Here is a 17,497-nt window from a genome sequence, read left to right on the forward strand (position 1 = left end):
AATAAGCCCATAGAGTCTCCAGCCTAGAATACAGGTCGAGGTCAGTCCTGAACCCACAAGTCAAACCAGCAGGACACACAAAGCCCTGAAGGTGAGCTGTCGCTCGAGCAGGCAGCTCTCAGAAGACAGTCTGAGAAAAGCTGGTCAACAATTTCCCACTGATACCAACTGAGACTGGAACTGTTATTCCAGTAATTCCAGTTCAAGCCACATTTCAGTCACTCAGCTGCTCACCTTCTACAATGATGGACTCGGTGGTCGAAGGAGCGAGGGAAATCGCGTCTTCATTGTAGCGTTTGGAGCGGGGAGTGTCCGTCTCATCCATCTCCCCAGGGAGGGATCTGAGGGAAGACAACCACAGGTCCAAGGTGGCATACATGGTGAAATGGAAACAACGTGATGCTGCTAGCAGCCAACACGTGCGTTTAAAGACCCAAAGTAGCAAATAAATCAAAGAAAGTAGAGAAAATCTTTCCTGATTTCTTCTTCTCCACCTACTCTTTCACTGCCCCCCCCCCCGTTACCGAGCCATGCAGCAGAAAAGCAGGCAGCTGCAAGCCGTCTACACTCAGCTTCACAGGGCGTCATATTAGAAGAGACAGCCTGCCTTTAAGTGTCGACTATAAAAACATCTTACGGTGGCAACGGCAAAATATCGTTTGAGCTAAAGAGACGAGAATCTAAAAATATGAGACATTTACATACAGCAGAGCCTGCAAACATCGACAGTGCAGCAATATACGTTTCAGAGAAAGACTGCTCTGTGCTCCTCTGTGAATCTTTCAACTCAAAAAACAAAGAAAATCTCTTGAAAAGGAAACGAGTGAGAAAGTTTTTGAAAGAAAAAAAAAAAGGTTTTTCAGGGGAGAAGTGGATGAAGTCCATACTCACGCTGAACTATTGTTGTAATGAAGGTTGTGGCCAATGCTGGAGGTAGCAGCCGTGGAAGTGCTGGTGGCGAGGGCGGTTTGCGAAGCGCTAGATCCCAACGCACTAATGGTCATGCCTGGGCCACTGAACGAACCTCGATGGCCATCCAGGGCCTGAGATGCGGCCGGGCCTGCCTGATCCCACTCTCTGTCCCGGTCTTTTAGCGCTGGGAAATAAAGACGAGAGACAGGTGATCGGATGCAATTAGAGGACACAGAAGAGGAACATGAGGACAAACGAGGAGAGGACAGAGAGAAAGGAGAAGATGACCGGCGAAGTGGAGCGGAGGAGGAGCTCTTCGTGTCCTGCCCGAGCCGACCCCAGTGCTTTCTCAGCCAGGATCGCGGCAGGGATCGGAAGAATCTGCAGGTGATCATGTCGCGGTGCATCAACATTCGCATCCCCATACGTCCAGACAGACCCCACGAGGAGGCGGAGGACGCTTTGAAGGGTCCCTTTGTTTGGAAAGATCTTTTAGCAACCACCAGCTCCATTGCAAAGGTCTTCAAATCGGATGAGCGACTCAAGGAGAAGTGCAATAATGCAAACTGAGCGAGGTGACCAGTGTAAACAATGAGCCGAGAACAGCGCGAACCCCGCTTTTATACGCAGCCCACGAGACCCTTCAAGCCCGAGCTCCTCAGTAGAAGTAACTTCTAGAAAGACGCACACCCTTTGATGTTTCTCGCACTTTCTGATCCTTCACGCCTCCTCAATTCCTCCCTCTCTTGCTGATCTTCCTGACCCCCTGCACAAGCTACTGATTGGCTGGAGGCAAGACATGAGGCAAAACCAGGTGTGGGTGACAGGCCCCCAGCTGTTCACAAGAGACTAACAACTGCTACAGGAGATTAACTTAAGCTGCTGCCGCCGCCGCTCACGTCCCCCGTGGGTTCGCTCGCATGCAACCGGACCTGCTGCATGTTACAATTAGCGATGAGTGAGTTTTCCTAGGATGAATAAAAGCAAATGCATTTGTATCATAGTCAGCAAAGCCCATGAAAAGACCAAAACCACTTATATATTCATCCTGCTAAGCAGTATCGTCTGTGTACCACCGGGTGATTAGCCCCCTCAGCTGTACTCAGAGCACCATTGCTCAGATTTAACACTTGCTTTTGAGGAACGACTTTAAAAAGACTAAAACGTGCAGCTTCACCCAGTCTTTTATTTTCTTTCTAAATGCTTTTGTTCAACAATGACGCCCTGTGGCCAAGCGTAAGATGAATGAGGTCAGAATGCACAGGTGACACTTGTGCAACACTTCATAGCAGTATTAGTACAGCAGCTCTGTCTTTATATGAAGTCGATACATAAACAACATTTCAAAATCAGAGTTTGGACAAAAGGTAAACCAGAAGTAAATCTGACTGTTCTCAACGGTGGCTAATCATCACCTTCGCCTACCGGCTGTTGGAGGCCAATCTCCCCCTCCTATGCTCAGTGTGTAGGCGCACACACCACAGAGAAGCAGACCCACAGACACACAAACACACACACCAGAAAGAAATAGGACAAGTCCACCATCAGATGTGTTGAGGGTTCATGTTTTTAATCCTCTGGTGTGGCAACCAGCTTTCTAATTAGACATATAAAGCCACCTTCTGAGCCATCGATGAACCCCCATAGTTACACTGATACTGTGTCAGTGGGATCGGCGAGCACCACATCCGCACATCAGCGCTCTACTCACCGAGGTTAGGAGATCCTGATGAGCTAAGCTTCGGTAGCGTATCTCTCTGCGTGGAGAAAATAAAGAAAGACGACATTTTTAAGGCCAGTTTCTCGTGCTTTTATCAACAGAGTCAGATTATAAAATTATACAACATTGCACACAGTTAGTCTTTATTAACAAGAAGTCGAGCTGCAAATGAGCCGGGAAAAGCGCCCCGACAGAAGTGGATTCACGCGTCTGTGAGGGGATGAAGTAGCTTCATGCACCACCTTAATTTCTTTTACGATTCCTATTTTGTTCTCAGTCTTCTGTCTTACTCTTACATTTTTGAATGAGACAAAAAAGAGGAAATAATGTCAGAAAACGTACAACACTGGAATTTATAAAGTCTGAGTTATATTTCACTTTAGTTTGTTTAATAAAAATAACAAATGAAAAACAAATGAGATTATTTGTTCCACTTCCTGATATAATTGGACATTACAGCCCTTTGAAATAAGATGTCCAGCACATTGTGTGCTTAAAACCCAGAAACGTGTCCACACAAGTCACTGCGTGCACGTCACTGTCCCTTCATGCACCATCTCTACTTTCAAGATTAGGCTTCAAAAACTTTCCTTTTTGCTAAAGCATATAGTTAGGGCTGGACCAGGTGACCCTGAATCCTCCCTTAGTTATGCTGCAATAGACGTAGGCTGCCGGGGATTCCCATGATGCACTGGGTTTTTCCTTTCCAGTCTCCTTTCTCACTCACTATGTATTAACAGACCTCTCTGCATTGAATCATATCTGTTATTAACCTCTGTCTCTCTTCCACAGCATGTCTTTATCCTGTCTTCCTTCTCTCACCCCAACCAATCACAGCAGATGGCCCCGCCCCTCCCTGAGCCTGGTTCTGCTGGAGGTTTCTTCCTGTTAAAAGGGAGTTTTTCCTTCCCACTGTTGCCAAAGTGCTGCTCATAGGGGGTCATATGATTGTTGGGTTTTTCTCTGTATCTATGAAGCGCCTTGAGTCGACTTTTGTTGTGATTTGGCGCTATATAAGTAAAATTGAATTGCTTTCTGATCAGCGCTCCATCAAATCAATTAACGCTAAAAATCCCCAAAAATAATTTTTAAGAAGTATGACTTGTAGACTAGGATAAGTCCTCTTGATGCTCCAGTGAGCTCATATTGTGCAGATGCATAAGAGACGGTGTATGTTTGGGAGTCATGGGCGCGGTTGTTGCAAAATATTTCGACAGCCCTCGTATTGAATGTGGAAATTACAAGCAGCAGCATCATCATCGACACTTCTGTTTACGCCCGCTTCACTGTCACAGTGAACACTGAATCCTGCCGTCACGGTCAAACAGCAAATTCTCGTTTCATCATCAATCCAAAAGTCATTTTAACATAAACATTCCTCCAGATTTCTCATGCTTGACAAAATAAATCCCGTCTGAAGGTTTCTACGTGTCATCACTGCCAGCGTTGCACAGAAGCACTAATGGTAATCGAACCACAGAAGAGGACACAGGAAGTGATATGCAACTCCTTCGTGCAACATCACATTAAAGTCCAGGCCTGTAGAGCGCAATCAAACCCAGCGTGGCCTAATCGTGGCTGCTCGCCGTGTTTCGAGTGTTTACCTTATTCTTGCTGCTGGTGCACTCCCCCAGCAGAGACTTGCAGCTCTTGTGAACGTTCACAGCGCAATCTGAAAAACACCAGGGCAGAAACTTACAGTCAGTGTATCATTAGTCTTTGCAGGAGCAGGTTTATACAAGACCACAAAGTTTTGGCAATGATGCATGTTTGAAATGAAAAAGAACAACATTTGAGCAGCTCCTGAAGGCGACGCCATCACAAGTACAAAGCTGTGATTCAGACAAGGCAAAGAAACAGAAAGCTGAAGGACAGCACTTTCAGCTCATGCAAACAAATCACAATGTTTGTTTTCAGGCATGTATTTGTAAAGTAAAACTGGTGGGACTGGTGCAACAGTGGCTGTGGCTTCTGTTTGTTTCCCCATAAAGACACAGAGTCAGAGCGCAGTCGGACCAGCAGCTTCCTTTTTCTCAGTAACAGGTTTATATTTCTGTCTTTATTAAACCCAAAGCTGCTGCTGCTGCATGTTTAGATGACATGGCTGTATATACCTCTCTGCTAATTACACAGATAAAAGCTGTTATGGAAAAATAAACTGGGGGTGAGAAAAGTTCTCCTCTATCGCGTACGCGATTACTGAGATCTTGCAACCTGGCAGCGTGCAGTACAACACATACTGTAAACGCCCGAAGCCTTTTCTGGAGGACAAGGCTAGCCAAACAAATTAGTCATGCTTCAGCATGCAAAGCGTGTTCCCATCCCTTCCAGGTAAAACCACGATAATACAAACAAGACGGACAAGTACATGGTTGCGTACGCAGACTGAAGCCGTAAAACCTTATCTACGCTGTGACTGGTGAAAAACAAATTTCAGCTGACTGCGTCAAGTCAGTGCATCACAAGAGAAAGTGTGACGTCGCACAATAACTCGTTCACTGATGATGTTTATGTCCTAAAGCTTCATTGTCAGCGCTGCCTCCTTTACACCGATGCAGGCAGCGTGGCGAGTGTTTGAAATCAGGCTTTGTAGCTGGCTGACAAAGGTGACGCTGGCGTGAGCCGTACCAGCAACTTCCACTAAATGCTAAATGTTTCTAGTCCTTACCCCTCCCTTCTGAATGCTGGTACCACAATACAGCCGCTACAATGGAGACAAATGATAAGTCTGTATCTTCTTACCCAGAAAAAGCATGAAGCAGTGAGACAGGTGATCGTTTGTGTGTGAAAACGCTCTGCAAGCAGCTTTTTGCCTCTTAGCTTTTTTCTCTGTCTGCTGCTCGCTCGCTCTCACAATAAATGAACAATTGCTGGCTCAGCTGAAGGAAAAGAAAACAGAAACTGGCTTCTGAATAATCTGAACCAGCACCGCTGTGCCTCTCTTTGAGCTGTATTCAGCAGATATATACTTAAATTGTGAATAGCAACTAGAAGCACTTTGCGTTGAATCTAAGCCCATTTTCCCCTTTTAGACTTTGTTTAGCAGCTAAAGGCTGGACAAGAAGGAACTTCAGAAGAAACTAGAAATTTCCAACTTTTCATCCTGATTCAACTAAAAGATGAAAAAGAAAATAAAATGTAATCTTCTTGCTAATCTGGCTGTTCGACAGACGAGCTCAAATTCATTGTTTAATGAAGACAACCGGCCCCACGGGCAAGGCTCATTCCTCTTTCTTCCAGAGCTCTCGTCCACCTGCTCCTTACTCTCACTACAGAGCACAATGTCATCTGCGAACAGTCCACAGAGACTTGACCGATCTGTCAGCCTGTCCATCAACACTGCAAACACAAAGCCCACCTCCGACTCCTACCACACAGCTCACCACTGTGTCACCGTCCCGCACTTCCTTATGCAGTACGGCAGTTCCTGTCTTGGAAAGGTACTGAGAAGCAGACGGGATTAATAATTAAGTATATCTGTGTGGGGTTTAAAAAAAAATCAATGTCATTGCAATATTATCAGTCAATAGAAGTAAAAGATTAACCTTAGATAAGCAAGAACAGTAGGTTTTCTGCTCACTGATATCACCGAGCTTATCATTGCAGCTTGTTAACAATAGCACACTGTGCACCAGTCATGCTGAACACACGGGTGGTGACAGAGATCAAAGTAAGCAGAGCTCAGGTGAGGAGGGTAGGGCTGTTCGATATAACCATATATATCTGATGACGATATAAAAGCGTCTGTCGTTTCATTTCACGCTGTCGTTTGTTTCGTGGTGTTGCAAAATAAACTGTTTACGGCAATATTTGTTCATGGTTCTGATGTCACTGTAGTGTTTATATTAATTTCTTAAAGTTCTCTCTTTCTCTTATATTTGATATAACCACACTACGGACGGACAAGCGCCTGTTTTTATGCGTTGTCATTAGCAACAATGAAGGTAACAGCATCACGTGTCCGCTTGTTTATGTTCCACATAAACCTTTCACAATAAAGCTCAAGATCCTGTTGAGACTTTTCAAAATAAACTGAATCACGTGAAAGATGCAGATTATTTACAGATGAGAAGTAAAAAAGAGCCGCCAGGTGCTAAAAAATAGATCTTAGACTCAAACGTTAGAACAGGCTTCTCCCCGCAGCACGCCGTGTAATAAATACTCACAAAGAAAACGGCGCCGTTACAACTTATGTCTAAAAATGTATCGTTTCAGCATCGGTTAAAACACTCGACGCCAGCTACACGACGCGCAGCTGGAAACACTTCACGCAAGTCGAGCTGCCCGAGATTCACGAGTTTACAGAAAATGTTACATTTTTGTGATTTACATCGTTATCGGACGATAGATGTCTGATATCGGGAGATGAGGTTTTGGTCATATCGCACAGCCCTAGAGGACGGGATCGCGTATCATCAGCTGGACGACTGATACTGTTGAGAAATGTCAGAAGTTACAGTTACTGATGTCAGTCGCTGATCCACGGGACACTCGGCTCCCTAACAAAACCACGACCACACCCAACATCTGCTGACACCCCATCGCACAACAAGTCTTCTTGTGGTACAGAGTGCACACTTCAGTGAGTCACAGTGAACTAGAAGTGAAAATGATACTTTGCTCTCTGCTGTAACTGATAGAAAATTAGAAGAAAAAAAAAAAGCTGTGCTGCTACTCCACTTCTAGAGAAAATGTGTTATCTCACATGCCCGGCATTGGATTTGGCAGAGGTCAACAGAAGAACAGGGGTTTCTTCCAGGAAAGCATTATTTCACACATCACATCATGTAAACACTGTTTTCACACGCGGCCCAGAAACGCTGTCAGGTTGTGAAACTGCAGTTTCCGTCGCAGGTGGTTTTACAACATGCAATAACAAAGGATGCACATTTTAGATCCTAAAGCAGCTGTGAGTTTGCCGATGATGGCTTTGAATCTATTTAGAAAGAATTTAAGAACGCCTGGCTACCTGATGGTGCTCGGGTGGCTCAGATTCAAGCAGCTGTGCATTTCTGTCAATCTTAAGCTCTCGTTGCGATCCTGCTTCACACACACAAATGTCTTTACTTTATTCCTTACTATATGATAGATGCAGATTGAAGGTGCAGCCTGGTTTGTGGAAAATATATATAACTCACAGCAAAGACAAAGTGCAAAAACACAGGAAGCTGTTGTGTTAATTCATGTGAAAGCAATAACCCTGTCACAGCTCTAAGTATAGGCTTTAAACCATAGAGGCTAGCACTGCAATTGCTGTCAAGGGCCACAAGAGCTCATTTTAGGTCACATCCACTGTTCACTTACAGACTAATGACGACTTAAACAAAAAACACTGACTATAGACGCTTGCTGTGAGTGGATCCAGTGGCTCTGTTATGACCAGAATCCCACACATGGCATTCAAAGTCACTAAGGCAGTCCGTTTGGTTCCCATGACTTAGAGAACCAGAGCCCTTTGTATGTGAACGTCGTTCGATTTATGTGAATGAAAAGCATTTTCAAGCATGTCCTCTCGGTCAGTCCACTGCAGAGCTGACACAAACAGCTATTAAACCATGGATATGGATATCCACAGTAACTAAATGCATGCCTATCAACTAGATAGGAAACCGAGAGAAAACACAGAGAGAGCATGTAAGCTACAATAGAAGTTAAACATATCACCCTTCCACAGAATAACTTGGACAGTGCAGTGTCACAATTTGAGAGGAAATTAACTTGACGGTAAAGTTCAATAAGTAGGCTGCTTATCGTTTTGAACCATGTGAAAAGCATGTGTGACCCCAATCAACCGTATTACCACAAATAGCTGATCGACTAAAGGTAAAGAGGAAAACAGGTCACTTTAAAAAAAACATTCTAGCACAAAGCTTCCTGTGCAATCATGCATGCAAAAAAAGAAAAAGAAAGAAGTTACTCTTAATCCCCAAAAACACTAGCGACAAAAACATTTGGGACAAAGTCCAAAGAGGCCAGACAACCCAATTACATCATCTAATGAAACGGGAGGGAAGCGGCGCAGTTTACAAAGTGAAGTGAAACATCTCCACCAAAAGAAGACCACCAATAATCTAATGCACAACATAAATTAGCACAACAACCATGCCTTCATTGTCGTACACTTGACCTTGCTTGGGTTTGAACTATTAGATTAATCTGGTTCTCACTCCTGGAAGTAATGGTCCAAACCATTCTACTTTTTCTTGGTAATGGTGCTTCCCCCCCCCCCCTTCCCTGATTAATTAGGCCAAAGGTTACCAGTATAAAAGTAGACAACAATGGTCCACAGGAGGAGAATACTAGTGTGAGAGCCAAACCTTCAATCGTGTAAAATGCAAACATTCAGAGAGCCGGGCATGCTTGAAGGAAAGGCAGTGATGCATAAAGAAGTGTTGTGCTAACAGGCAGACATGGGTGAGACCCAGAGTCAGTGGAGTGGGCTGTTATGCACTGGTAGACCTGCCAAGCACAATTAGCACCATGTGACCCAGTCAGAACAGAAAGGCTGAAGAGTGAGGTGACAGGCTGAATGGTCACCCCTCAGCCTGGGGCATTCCTATCGCCTGATGCCAGCAAAGCTCTGGCAGAGGGGCATCACCTGCCCGGCTGAGGAATGGGAAGCATCTCATTTAATACACTGAAGAATATACATTTAAGGAATAAAAGCTGCCTGGGTCTCAGTCAGCTAAGAGGAGGGAGCAAAGACAAATAAAGGAGGCTAATGGAAACGAGGTGGAGACAGCCTCGGTCAACACTGCTCTAACATTACTGCTGTAAACCTGAATACACGCTCCGTTTGAAACACGTTACATGAGAGGAAACGCCAGTAAATTAAGACTTCAGGCACACCAAGTTATCTTGGAAGCTAACGCTAGCAATCACCTGTTGAGCTTCGTGCAAAGTCTACAACCGGCAGCAGAGCAAAGTCACCGAAAAACCCACGTAAAGTTCAACAAACAGACGAGTTTCGTGGCGTTGTGGGTTTGTTTACGCCACAAAGACACAAGCTTTCAGCTAACCTTGTGTTTCGAGAAGGAGAGGTTGTTCGCGAGCTAGCACGCTAAGCGCTGCGAGGCTAATAAGTAGCCAGCACTACGCTGAGAATAGCTGGGAGCTAATTTGGGCCAGCTAAGTATAAATTAAACTCTCGGGGAAGTAAATGTGTCTTGCCCTTATTATCACACCGAGTCAACACTGGAGGGAAAAGAAAAAAGCTCCTAGTTGGCTTTGATTAGCTCTTAGCTGGCTTAGCTAACGACAGGAATGACTGAAAAGTCCACAGAGGGAAACAACGGGAGTTATCCACCTGATCCCGCTTGAGACCATCGCTACAGTAGCCGCTTCTTACCGCCCAAGAAGACTCGGGTTTGCCTGAATCAGCTGCATCCGAAGGGAATTGTAGTCTGTCCGTGAGTTAAATAAAACACACCGGCCAGTGAGATCAGCAACAAGTATCCCACATACTCGGTTTTGTCCAGTTTGTGTCTCCACTGGGAACAATCTCTGGCATACAAACGACGCATTCCACAGGCTGAATCCCCACAGGGCTGAGTTCAAATTAAAGGGACACTCACTTGTTTTCTCACGCCTGTGTCCGCGGAACAACAACACATGAGCATCTAGGGTTTGTGACTTCATTCAGCAGCAGCAGCGATGATGATTGATGGATGGAGAAATGTAACAGATGCATTATTATAATTATTATTATTGTTTTATCCAGATTGTTTAACACAATCTCGGAGAGTGAAAGAGCCCGAGCATCAGAGGAAAAGTGTACTGGTACTGATTTTCAGGAACAAGGGTGATGTACAGAGCTGAGGCAGCTATAGAGCGATACAGCTGATGAGTCATACCGTGAAGATATGGGAAAGAGTTGTTGAGAGGTGACGATAAGTGAACAGCAGTGTCCTCATGCCGAGAAAGTAAACTATTTCCCTATGGGGACTAACACGCACACTTTACTTTACTTTACACTAGAGACATGTTTGCTTTGAGAGTGCTGATGGAGAAGTGTAGAGAAAGTCAAAAAGAACTGCACTGTGGTTTCTGTGGATCCATGAAAGCAAGAGAGGAACTGTGGTACTGCGTGAAGAAGGATGTGAGGGTGGTGCAGGGTGTACAGCAGGTTTACAGGCAGGTTCAAGGTGAGGATAGGATTACACCAGCAATCTGCTAAGACCCTTCCTTCTTCTTTGACACAGTGATGGAGGCTCTGTGGACTATGATATTTACAGGCAACAATGTGATCTGTAGTGAGACCGGGGAGCAGGTGGATGAGAGCCTGCTTCATCCGCGAGTATTAGGGATGATTTGCGGCAGAAGGATAGCAGCAAAATGAAAGAGAAGGTTTACAAGATGACAGTGTATGGTTGAAGATGCTCAGACTTTCACTGGGAGTGACCAGGATGTACAAGATTAGATGTGGATATGCTGGGCAAAGGATGTTGAAGGGAGGAAGAAAAGGAAGGAGGACAAAAGAGGGGATTCGTGGATGTAGTGGTATGTAGTGGGTCGTTGTGATGATGCTAGGGACAGGGTGAGATGGAGGCAGATGATCCACCCTTAAGGGGAGCAGCTGAAAGACGAAGATGTCAAAAAAGAGGCAGTCCAAAGAGGAAGACACTGAATGTGTGGCACGCCGAGCCTCGCTGAAGGATACCAGAGCAGCTCTGTTTAATAAGCAAACAATAAGAAACAACCATCTATTACATCCTGACCGCCAGACTGCACGGTGTATAAATATCCTGGACGTATTATGGCCTTTGTCTGCCACAGAATAGAGGGAGAAAGGAAATATTGGGTTATAGTCATGAAATAATGAAGCAATAGCACAGAATGACTAAATGCCCCCAGTGCTCCCATCCACATGTGCCAGTGAAAGCAAAGAGAAATGGTGATGACATTGAGAACACTTCTGTTTCCTTGTTACTGGAAACTTTATTTGTTGATGTGAAATTCTCAACAGCCAGACCACATGGCTTATGAGAAGACGGCCTCTGGTTTACAATAATGTCAACACATGTGACAAAAGTCCACACTGCCAGCATCAGTCACGGTGATGGAAAGGAAATACCCAGTAGGAGTTTAAAACTGTCACTTTAACAAACCTGTATAAACATAGATGTAACATCAATACTGAGAGTGTGTCTAGAACCATCCATTTTAACTGCATCGCTTTAGGTTTGTGGACATTTGTTTATGCTCTTAAGGTCCGCCCACAGCATTCCTGTCACTGCCCCTCCTAGAGTCCTGAACGAGATTTCTTCCTGTTTAAATGGAGTTCTTCCTTCCCACTGTCGCCAAGTGCTTGCTCAAAGAGGTCATCTGTATTATTGTAGGGTCTTCGCCTTCCAGTATAAAGAGCCCTGCGGCTGTTGTTGTGATTTGGTGCTGTATAAGTTAAACTAATTAAATGTAACTGACCTGACTTGACGGTGCCATCGAAACACGTCGATTCTTTTCTTTTTCAGTCATTCTGCTGTAACATTTGCTGCTGTGCTTGGGATCATTGTCCTATTGTGTGACCCAGGTTTGGTCAGACAGACAATCTCACATTTGCCTCTGGAATACTTTTGTATACTAAGAAGTGCACAGTGGACTCAGTGAGTGCAAGGTGTCCAGTCCCGGGGCTGCAAAACGAGCTGAAAGCATTGCCCCGCCCACCACCGTGCCCAACAGTTGATGTGAGGTTGTTGTGCTGGTATGCTGCGTTTGATTTTCTCCAAACGTGGCGCTGTGGTTTGGTCAGATGCAGTTTTGAAACCTGTGCTGCCATCGTCTTTATCAAGAGAAGAGACTTTTTATCATTTTACTGACATGAAGCTTAACATTTGACACGCAAACTAGTTTTACTTGAGTAAAGTTGTCAGACACGTTATGGTCAGATGTGAATAATACAGACTAAAGGTTCTTAACTCTCGTCTACGTCCACTAACACGACTGCCATTATTAAAGAGTTTCACTGGGAAACTTCTTCCATGCACGGTACAAGTAGTTCATCAGAAGCTGTTGCAGTTATTTATAATCTTCCAAATGTGCAAAGACACATTCGGTAACATTATTCTGACTATAGCCTGTACGCTGCCCTTGATTGGCTTAAGAGTAACAGACCAATGGATTCATGAAGCTTTGGTTACCTTGAGACAAAGCGAGGCTCAGCTTTTCCACTTCGAGCTCATTCAACACGTACAAGACAGCAGAGATCTGAAATATGTTGCAAACTAGAAAAACAAATCTAAGGCGAGCTGCAGCTTCACCGAAACATCTGCAAGAATTTGTCCAAACAAGTTCACCGAGGTGTGTGACCTGATGAGGTAAAGTAATGATGAGGCGGGAAAGGGGAAGGCTGTGTCATCTTAGCATCTAACAAGGGAAGGGAACGGCAAAATGTCTTCTACAGCCCCAAAGAGGAGCCACAGTCACTGTGACGGGTGGTGAAAGCTGCTGTCTGATTCCATGTATGTGCTTTGACAAAGATGTCAGTGTAAGGAGGCTGAACGGGTGTTTAGTGAGCACAAGCTCTTCGTGTTGTATGTGCATGTGTGTGTGGTTTGTTTACCTGTGTGCATGAGTGCGCCACTAAGTGGGCGAGTGAGTGTGCATGCAGTATAAATAGATGCGAGCTTGTGCATGAGCGCGGCACCTGTGCACATATGTGTCCGACTGAGAAGAAGCGTGGGTGCGTGTACACCTGTGGCTGTGGTGTTACTCACTCGTGCACTGCAGGCCATGCTTTTTCTGCAGCGCCTTGCTGCACAACGAGCACGTGGCACAACTGGAGAAGGAACCTGGCACCAAATGATGCCCATTGCTGTGAATGCCACACATTTTCTCTTTGGGCTCCCTGTCCTTGTCCTTCACCTTGTCTTTCTGAGGCTCTTTTTCGCGGTTCTTACCCTGCAGAGGAACAAGGAAAGAGGCAGATTGGTTTTTTCATGCACATGTTGTGTTCTTCAGACATAATAAACATGACATCTCATGGCTGAGGCAGGACATACAATTCGGATAGAGATTGCAATCTGCTTTAAAATGCAATCATTAGGCCAAACGTGCCACGCACATCAGTGCAAAAGGTACATTTATATTTCGCCATGAAGTCGTAGGGGCTTCACAGGATTACCTTGTCTTTATTGAAGGAGCCGGTCATCCTGTTCCTGAGAGAGCTCAGAGTCCTTTTTACTTTTGTGCCTCTTTCCACCTTCTCTATACGATCCTCCTCTTCTTCATTCCTGGTAGATGAGCAAGAGAGTAAAGTATAAACTACAGGCTAGTGTAAAGACACCACAGCATCTCTGTGGCGTCTTTTTCTTCTGCTTTCAGCCTTTAAAGGGTGAGATGGAAGCAGATGATCCACTGCTATCCCTGACTTTAAAAGCATTACACTCTTTGTTGAGTTTCAATTGACTTTTTTGTGCAGCATCAGGTCATCTCAGGGAGCTTTACATAGTAAGGGAATAAAAACCCATAAAACTTCCCCTGAAGCACACATCAGAAATTCATCCTGGCAAACAGGGGACATTGTTGATTAGTAACAGTTTTCTGATGGTTTCTATAAAAACAAACCACATTATTGCAGAACCAAGAGCAGCCTGCACTGTATCAGCACTTTGTCTTTCACTGCTTTCAGTTTTGTATCCCGTCACCGACGGCTAATAAAACTCCTCCCAGGACTCGCTGAGATCACAAACATCCCAAATGTGAGACGATGAGCTTCAGTCACAGGGGAACAACGGTGAGGGCCGTACTTACTCGTTAGAGAGGAACTCGTACCAAGTGACACTTCCTGAATCTTTGGCGTCTGATCTGCTGCTTCTCTGCTTCTCTCTGTCAATGACAACAATGACAATGAAAGGCTGGATTCAAAAATCTCCAAATGTGAGAAACGTGTTTGTCGTGGCTCAAGTCTTTAAACTGTACAAAAACAAAGAGTGTGGTTTAGACTCGGTGAGTGTTTTCCCAGTGATAACAGCCGTGTCACTGCACAATGTCAACATGCAAAACATGGCAAAAACATGCTTGCACTTACAGTGCAGTGTGTGCACACGCACGCTCTACAGTCTGGCTCTGCTGGTGCTTTATAGACTGGGACGCCGCTACAGCAGTGAAAGCACGCAGACCTCCCTCTCCTGTTTACTTACCCGTGGTACTTCTTTAGCTCCTGCAGAACTTTCTGTACCATCACCCTGAGACAAACAAGACACTGAGACTAAGTGGAGGAGAACAATTCTAGGAGCTGGGTGCTGATTTTGAGAAGAATCCTCCCCCGTGTGCTGTGTCCGCACACCGCCCGGGTACATATAAAATAACCCTCCCCCTCACACACACAGACACAAAGGGGCCATCTAAGGAGCTGGGAGAGGGAACTGTGGGAGGAGAAGGTTGCTGACATATGACATGGAGCAGAAATGTCAGCAGAGAGTGGGGAAAGCCCCTCTGCTATGTGGGAGTGAGAGAGCTGCAGCTCACCATTTAAAGCTACAGAGCAGGATTTGCACTGCTGCACTAAAGGAGTCAAAAACTGCAATAATACAATTCAACATAGTTTAGAAGACGTGTTTCCTAATGTAATCAAACTACTTCCTTCTTTCAAACATCTTTAAACTTGCACTCGACAGAAACAGCTTCTCGAACACGGTGAGAACGAGCAGCTATGTTGATGTAAATGACGTGTACTCACATATGCGTCTGTCCTTCAGTAGAATGCAGGTTTTCTTCCGGGTCAAATTCCTCAGCTACAGGTGAAAAAGATAAACTGGTCAGTTATGAGGAAAGATGCCTTCAGGTGATAAAACCTGAACTTAGATTTGTTCTACAGGCGTTAAAGCCGCCGGCCCACCTCCTGCTGCCCTGGCAGCCCGTTTGGATGTCTGTACAACACGAGAAATGTGTGCAGCACGGGAGCAATCGTCTGTAGCAAGGATCTCTGAGCGGGAGTATAGCTGCCTGCCGGGCTCACCCTGGTCCTGACAGAAGAAGAATAAACGCACGTGTATCCACTCCTCAGCAAGCAGCACACACACACTTACTGTATACGATAGATTTCTTATGCAGACGGCAATTTACATTCAGTTATTTTGGTCAATGTGGTCAGAAAATTCTTTGTGGTTCAGTTAATTTGTTGTTTAGTATCAAATATCCAAGCTGTGGTCACCTACAGCTTTCCTATCGTCCATATGTCCCAGACCAAAAGTCCTCTGGGACTTCCAGTCTTTTCCAAAAACTATTAGAAGCTCACTGGTTGATGTGTTCATTCATTGCAGTGTCACAGAAATGCACCTGCTTGTTCTGAAAGATGAACAGCATCCTGCAGTTTGAGGAAATCACTGAGCTCGAGTTCAGCGCAGAGCTGCACGTCTGTGACATCTTCAGAGGGAACTACATGACATTGTTGCTTTTGGTTTGTTGTGAGATTACTTTAACAAAAAAGTTTAGTTCCTCGATGCCACTTTTGAGTTATTACCCCCACAGTGACCCTGATCTTTGGGCAGCTTACCCTCAGGCTGAAGCCATCAGGACTGCCGGAGTCCTCCTCAGGACACGGCGAGCAGCTGTAGGTGGACTGGAAAAGACTATTCTGTCGCTCCTCGTCATCATCATCATCTCTCTCTCCGTCACTGTCTATGGCCTTGGTGTCGAGACTGAGTCTGGCAGCACGGCAAGCAAACACAAAGCAAATAGATTTACATATACAAGCATGTGCATATACACACACACATGTGGGAGACAGAGGGAGTCTATGACTTGTGTGTATTTTCTGTTTTGTCAGTATTTTTGTGCACGTTTCATTTTCACAGCTCAAAGAAGCTTCACCGTCATTATTTAAAAAGCTGTGAAAGACCAACCACAGGAAACGTTCAGCTCACTTAAATAACACAGGCAGAAAAGTGTTTTTGTTTTTGAGCGTGACAACTGTGCTGAGTAATACTGAAGCAAGATGTTTCTCTATGTAGAAACTTTATTATATGACTTATGAGTCAAGTAGATTTGGACTGTAACAGGAGACGCTTCCTCTGAAATGTTTCTGCGTGTCCGGCTCTGCGTCTTACCTCCTCCCCAGGTTGATGGGGGACAGAGGGACACCCCAGCTGTGCCTCCGAGATGTAGACATGGATCTGATTAGAATAGGAAAGCTGTCCAGGTCTGGCTCTCCATCAAAATCCATTGAGCACTGGTCCTTTGCTCCCTCCATCGCCGCTGTCGATGCCGTTTCCATCGATCCCGACAATCCAATCAAATTACTTGGCGAGCTCCGCCCTACTGCAGAGCCTCCACAGAGAGAGTCCTCGCAATCAGTGAACCCACCTGGTAACAACTTAGGACTGAGCTGAGTGACCACAAGGTTGTGAGGAAGTTCCTCTGGAGGCTGTTCGCAGGACGGGAACGGTGCATTTAAGTGTGGGGAGTGCGTGTTCAGAAAAGAGTGTGCAGGTCGGTTTAGGGCTGGACTGTTTGTGTTTAGAGGCTCCTGGAGGTCGACGCTCTCCGTGGCTGCGGTCACTGTGGATGCAGTTGTGTGCGAGGTCGGCGTACCTCCCCGCAGATCTTTTAAGTACTCAGAGTCCCTGAGAGAGGGGCTGATGCTCTGCAAGTCCTCCACACTGCTGCTCTCCTCGATGCAGGGGCAGTCATAGTCGCTCACCACCGAACACGCATCCTGGACAGAGCGCGAAGGCACCCGAAGACAAGACAAACACAGCAGACGTGAATAGAAGTCCTGACACACTTTGGGAGCCTGGTGTGTAAAATGTTAGCGTTCAGATATTCTTTGAACGAGTTAAAGCTGAAGCTGACCGGCACCTGCTGCTAAAGGTCAAGTCAGACAAAGGGAAGAATTCATTTGTCCATAACGGACCTCGGATCACTATT

General features: G+C 45.4%; 1 protein-coding gene across 4 annotated transcripts in view; it reads right to left on the reverse strand.

Annotated features, from left to right (window-relative positions):
- Nucleotides 1–17,497, reverse strand: part of arhgef18b (rho/rac guanine nucleotide exchange factor (GEF) 18b) — a 43,387-nt gene that overhangs the window by 14,668 nt on the left and 11,222 nt on the right. For 3 of the 4 annotated variants that reach the window (XM_026157740.2, XM_026157741.2, XM_080297286.1), the window contains 12 exons: nt 16,678–17,285; nt 16,125–16,275; nt 15,468–15,594; nt 15,309–15,363; nt 14,770–14,814; nt 14,381–14,455; nt 13,752–13,860; nt 13,345–13,528; nt 4,237–4,304; nt 2,624–2,669; nt 892–1,096; nt 235–341 (listed from right to left, as the gene is read on the reverse strand). In XM_026157740.2, the coding sequence (XP_026013525.2) occupies nt 235–341; nt 892–1,096; nt 2,624–2,669; nt 4,237–4,304; nt 13,345–13,528; nt 13,752–13,860; nt 14,381–14,455; nt 14,770–14,814; nt 15,309–15,363; nt 15,468–15,594; nt 16,125–16,275; nt 16,678–16,844 (1,339 nt within the window). In that variant the 5' untranslated portion in view covers nt 16,845–17,285. The remainder of the gene's footprint in view (nt 1–234; nt 342–891; nt 1,097–2,623; nt 2,670–4,236; nt 4,305–13,344; nt 13,529–13,751; nt 13,861–14,380; nt 14,456–14,769; nt 14,815–15,308; nt 15,364–15,467; nt 15,595–16,124; nt 16,276–16,677; nt 17,286–17,497) is intronic. The other variant, XM_080297287.1, reaches the window with a different exon arrangement.

Source organism: Astatotilapia calliptera, chromosome 23 (genome assembly GCF_964374335.1).
Source record: "Astatotilapia calliptera chromosome 23, fAstCal68.1, whole genome shotgun sequence".
NCBI classification, from domain to species: domain Eukaryota; kingdom Metazoa; phylum Chordata; class Actinopteri; order Cichliformes; family Cichlidae; genus Astatotilapia; species Astatotilapia calliptera.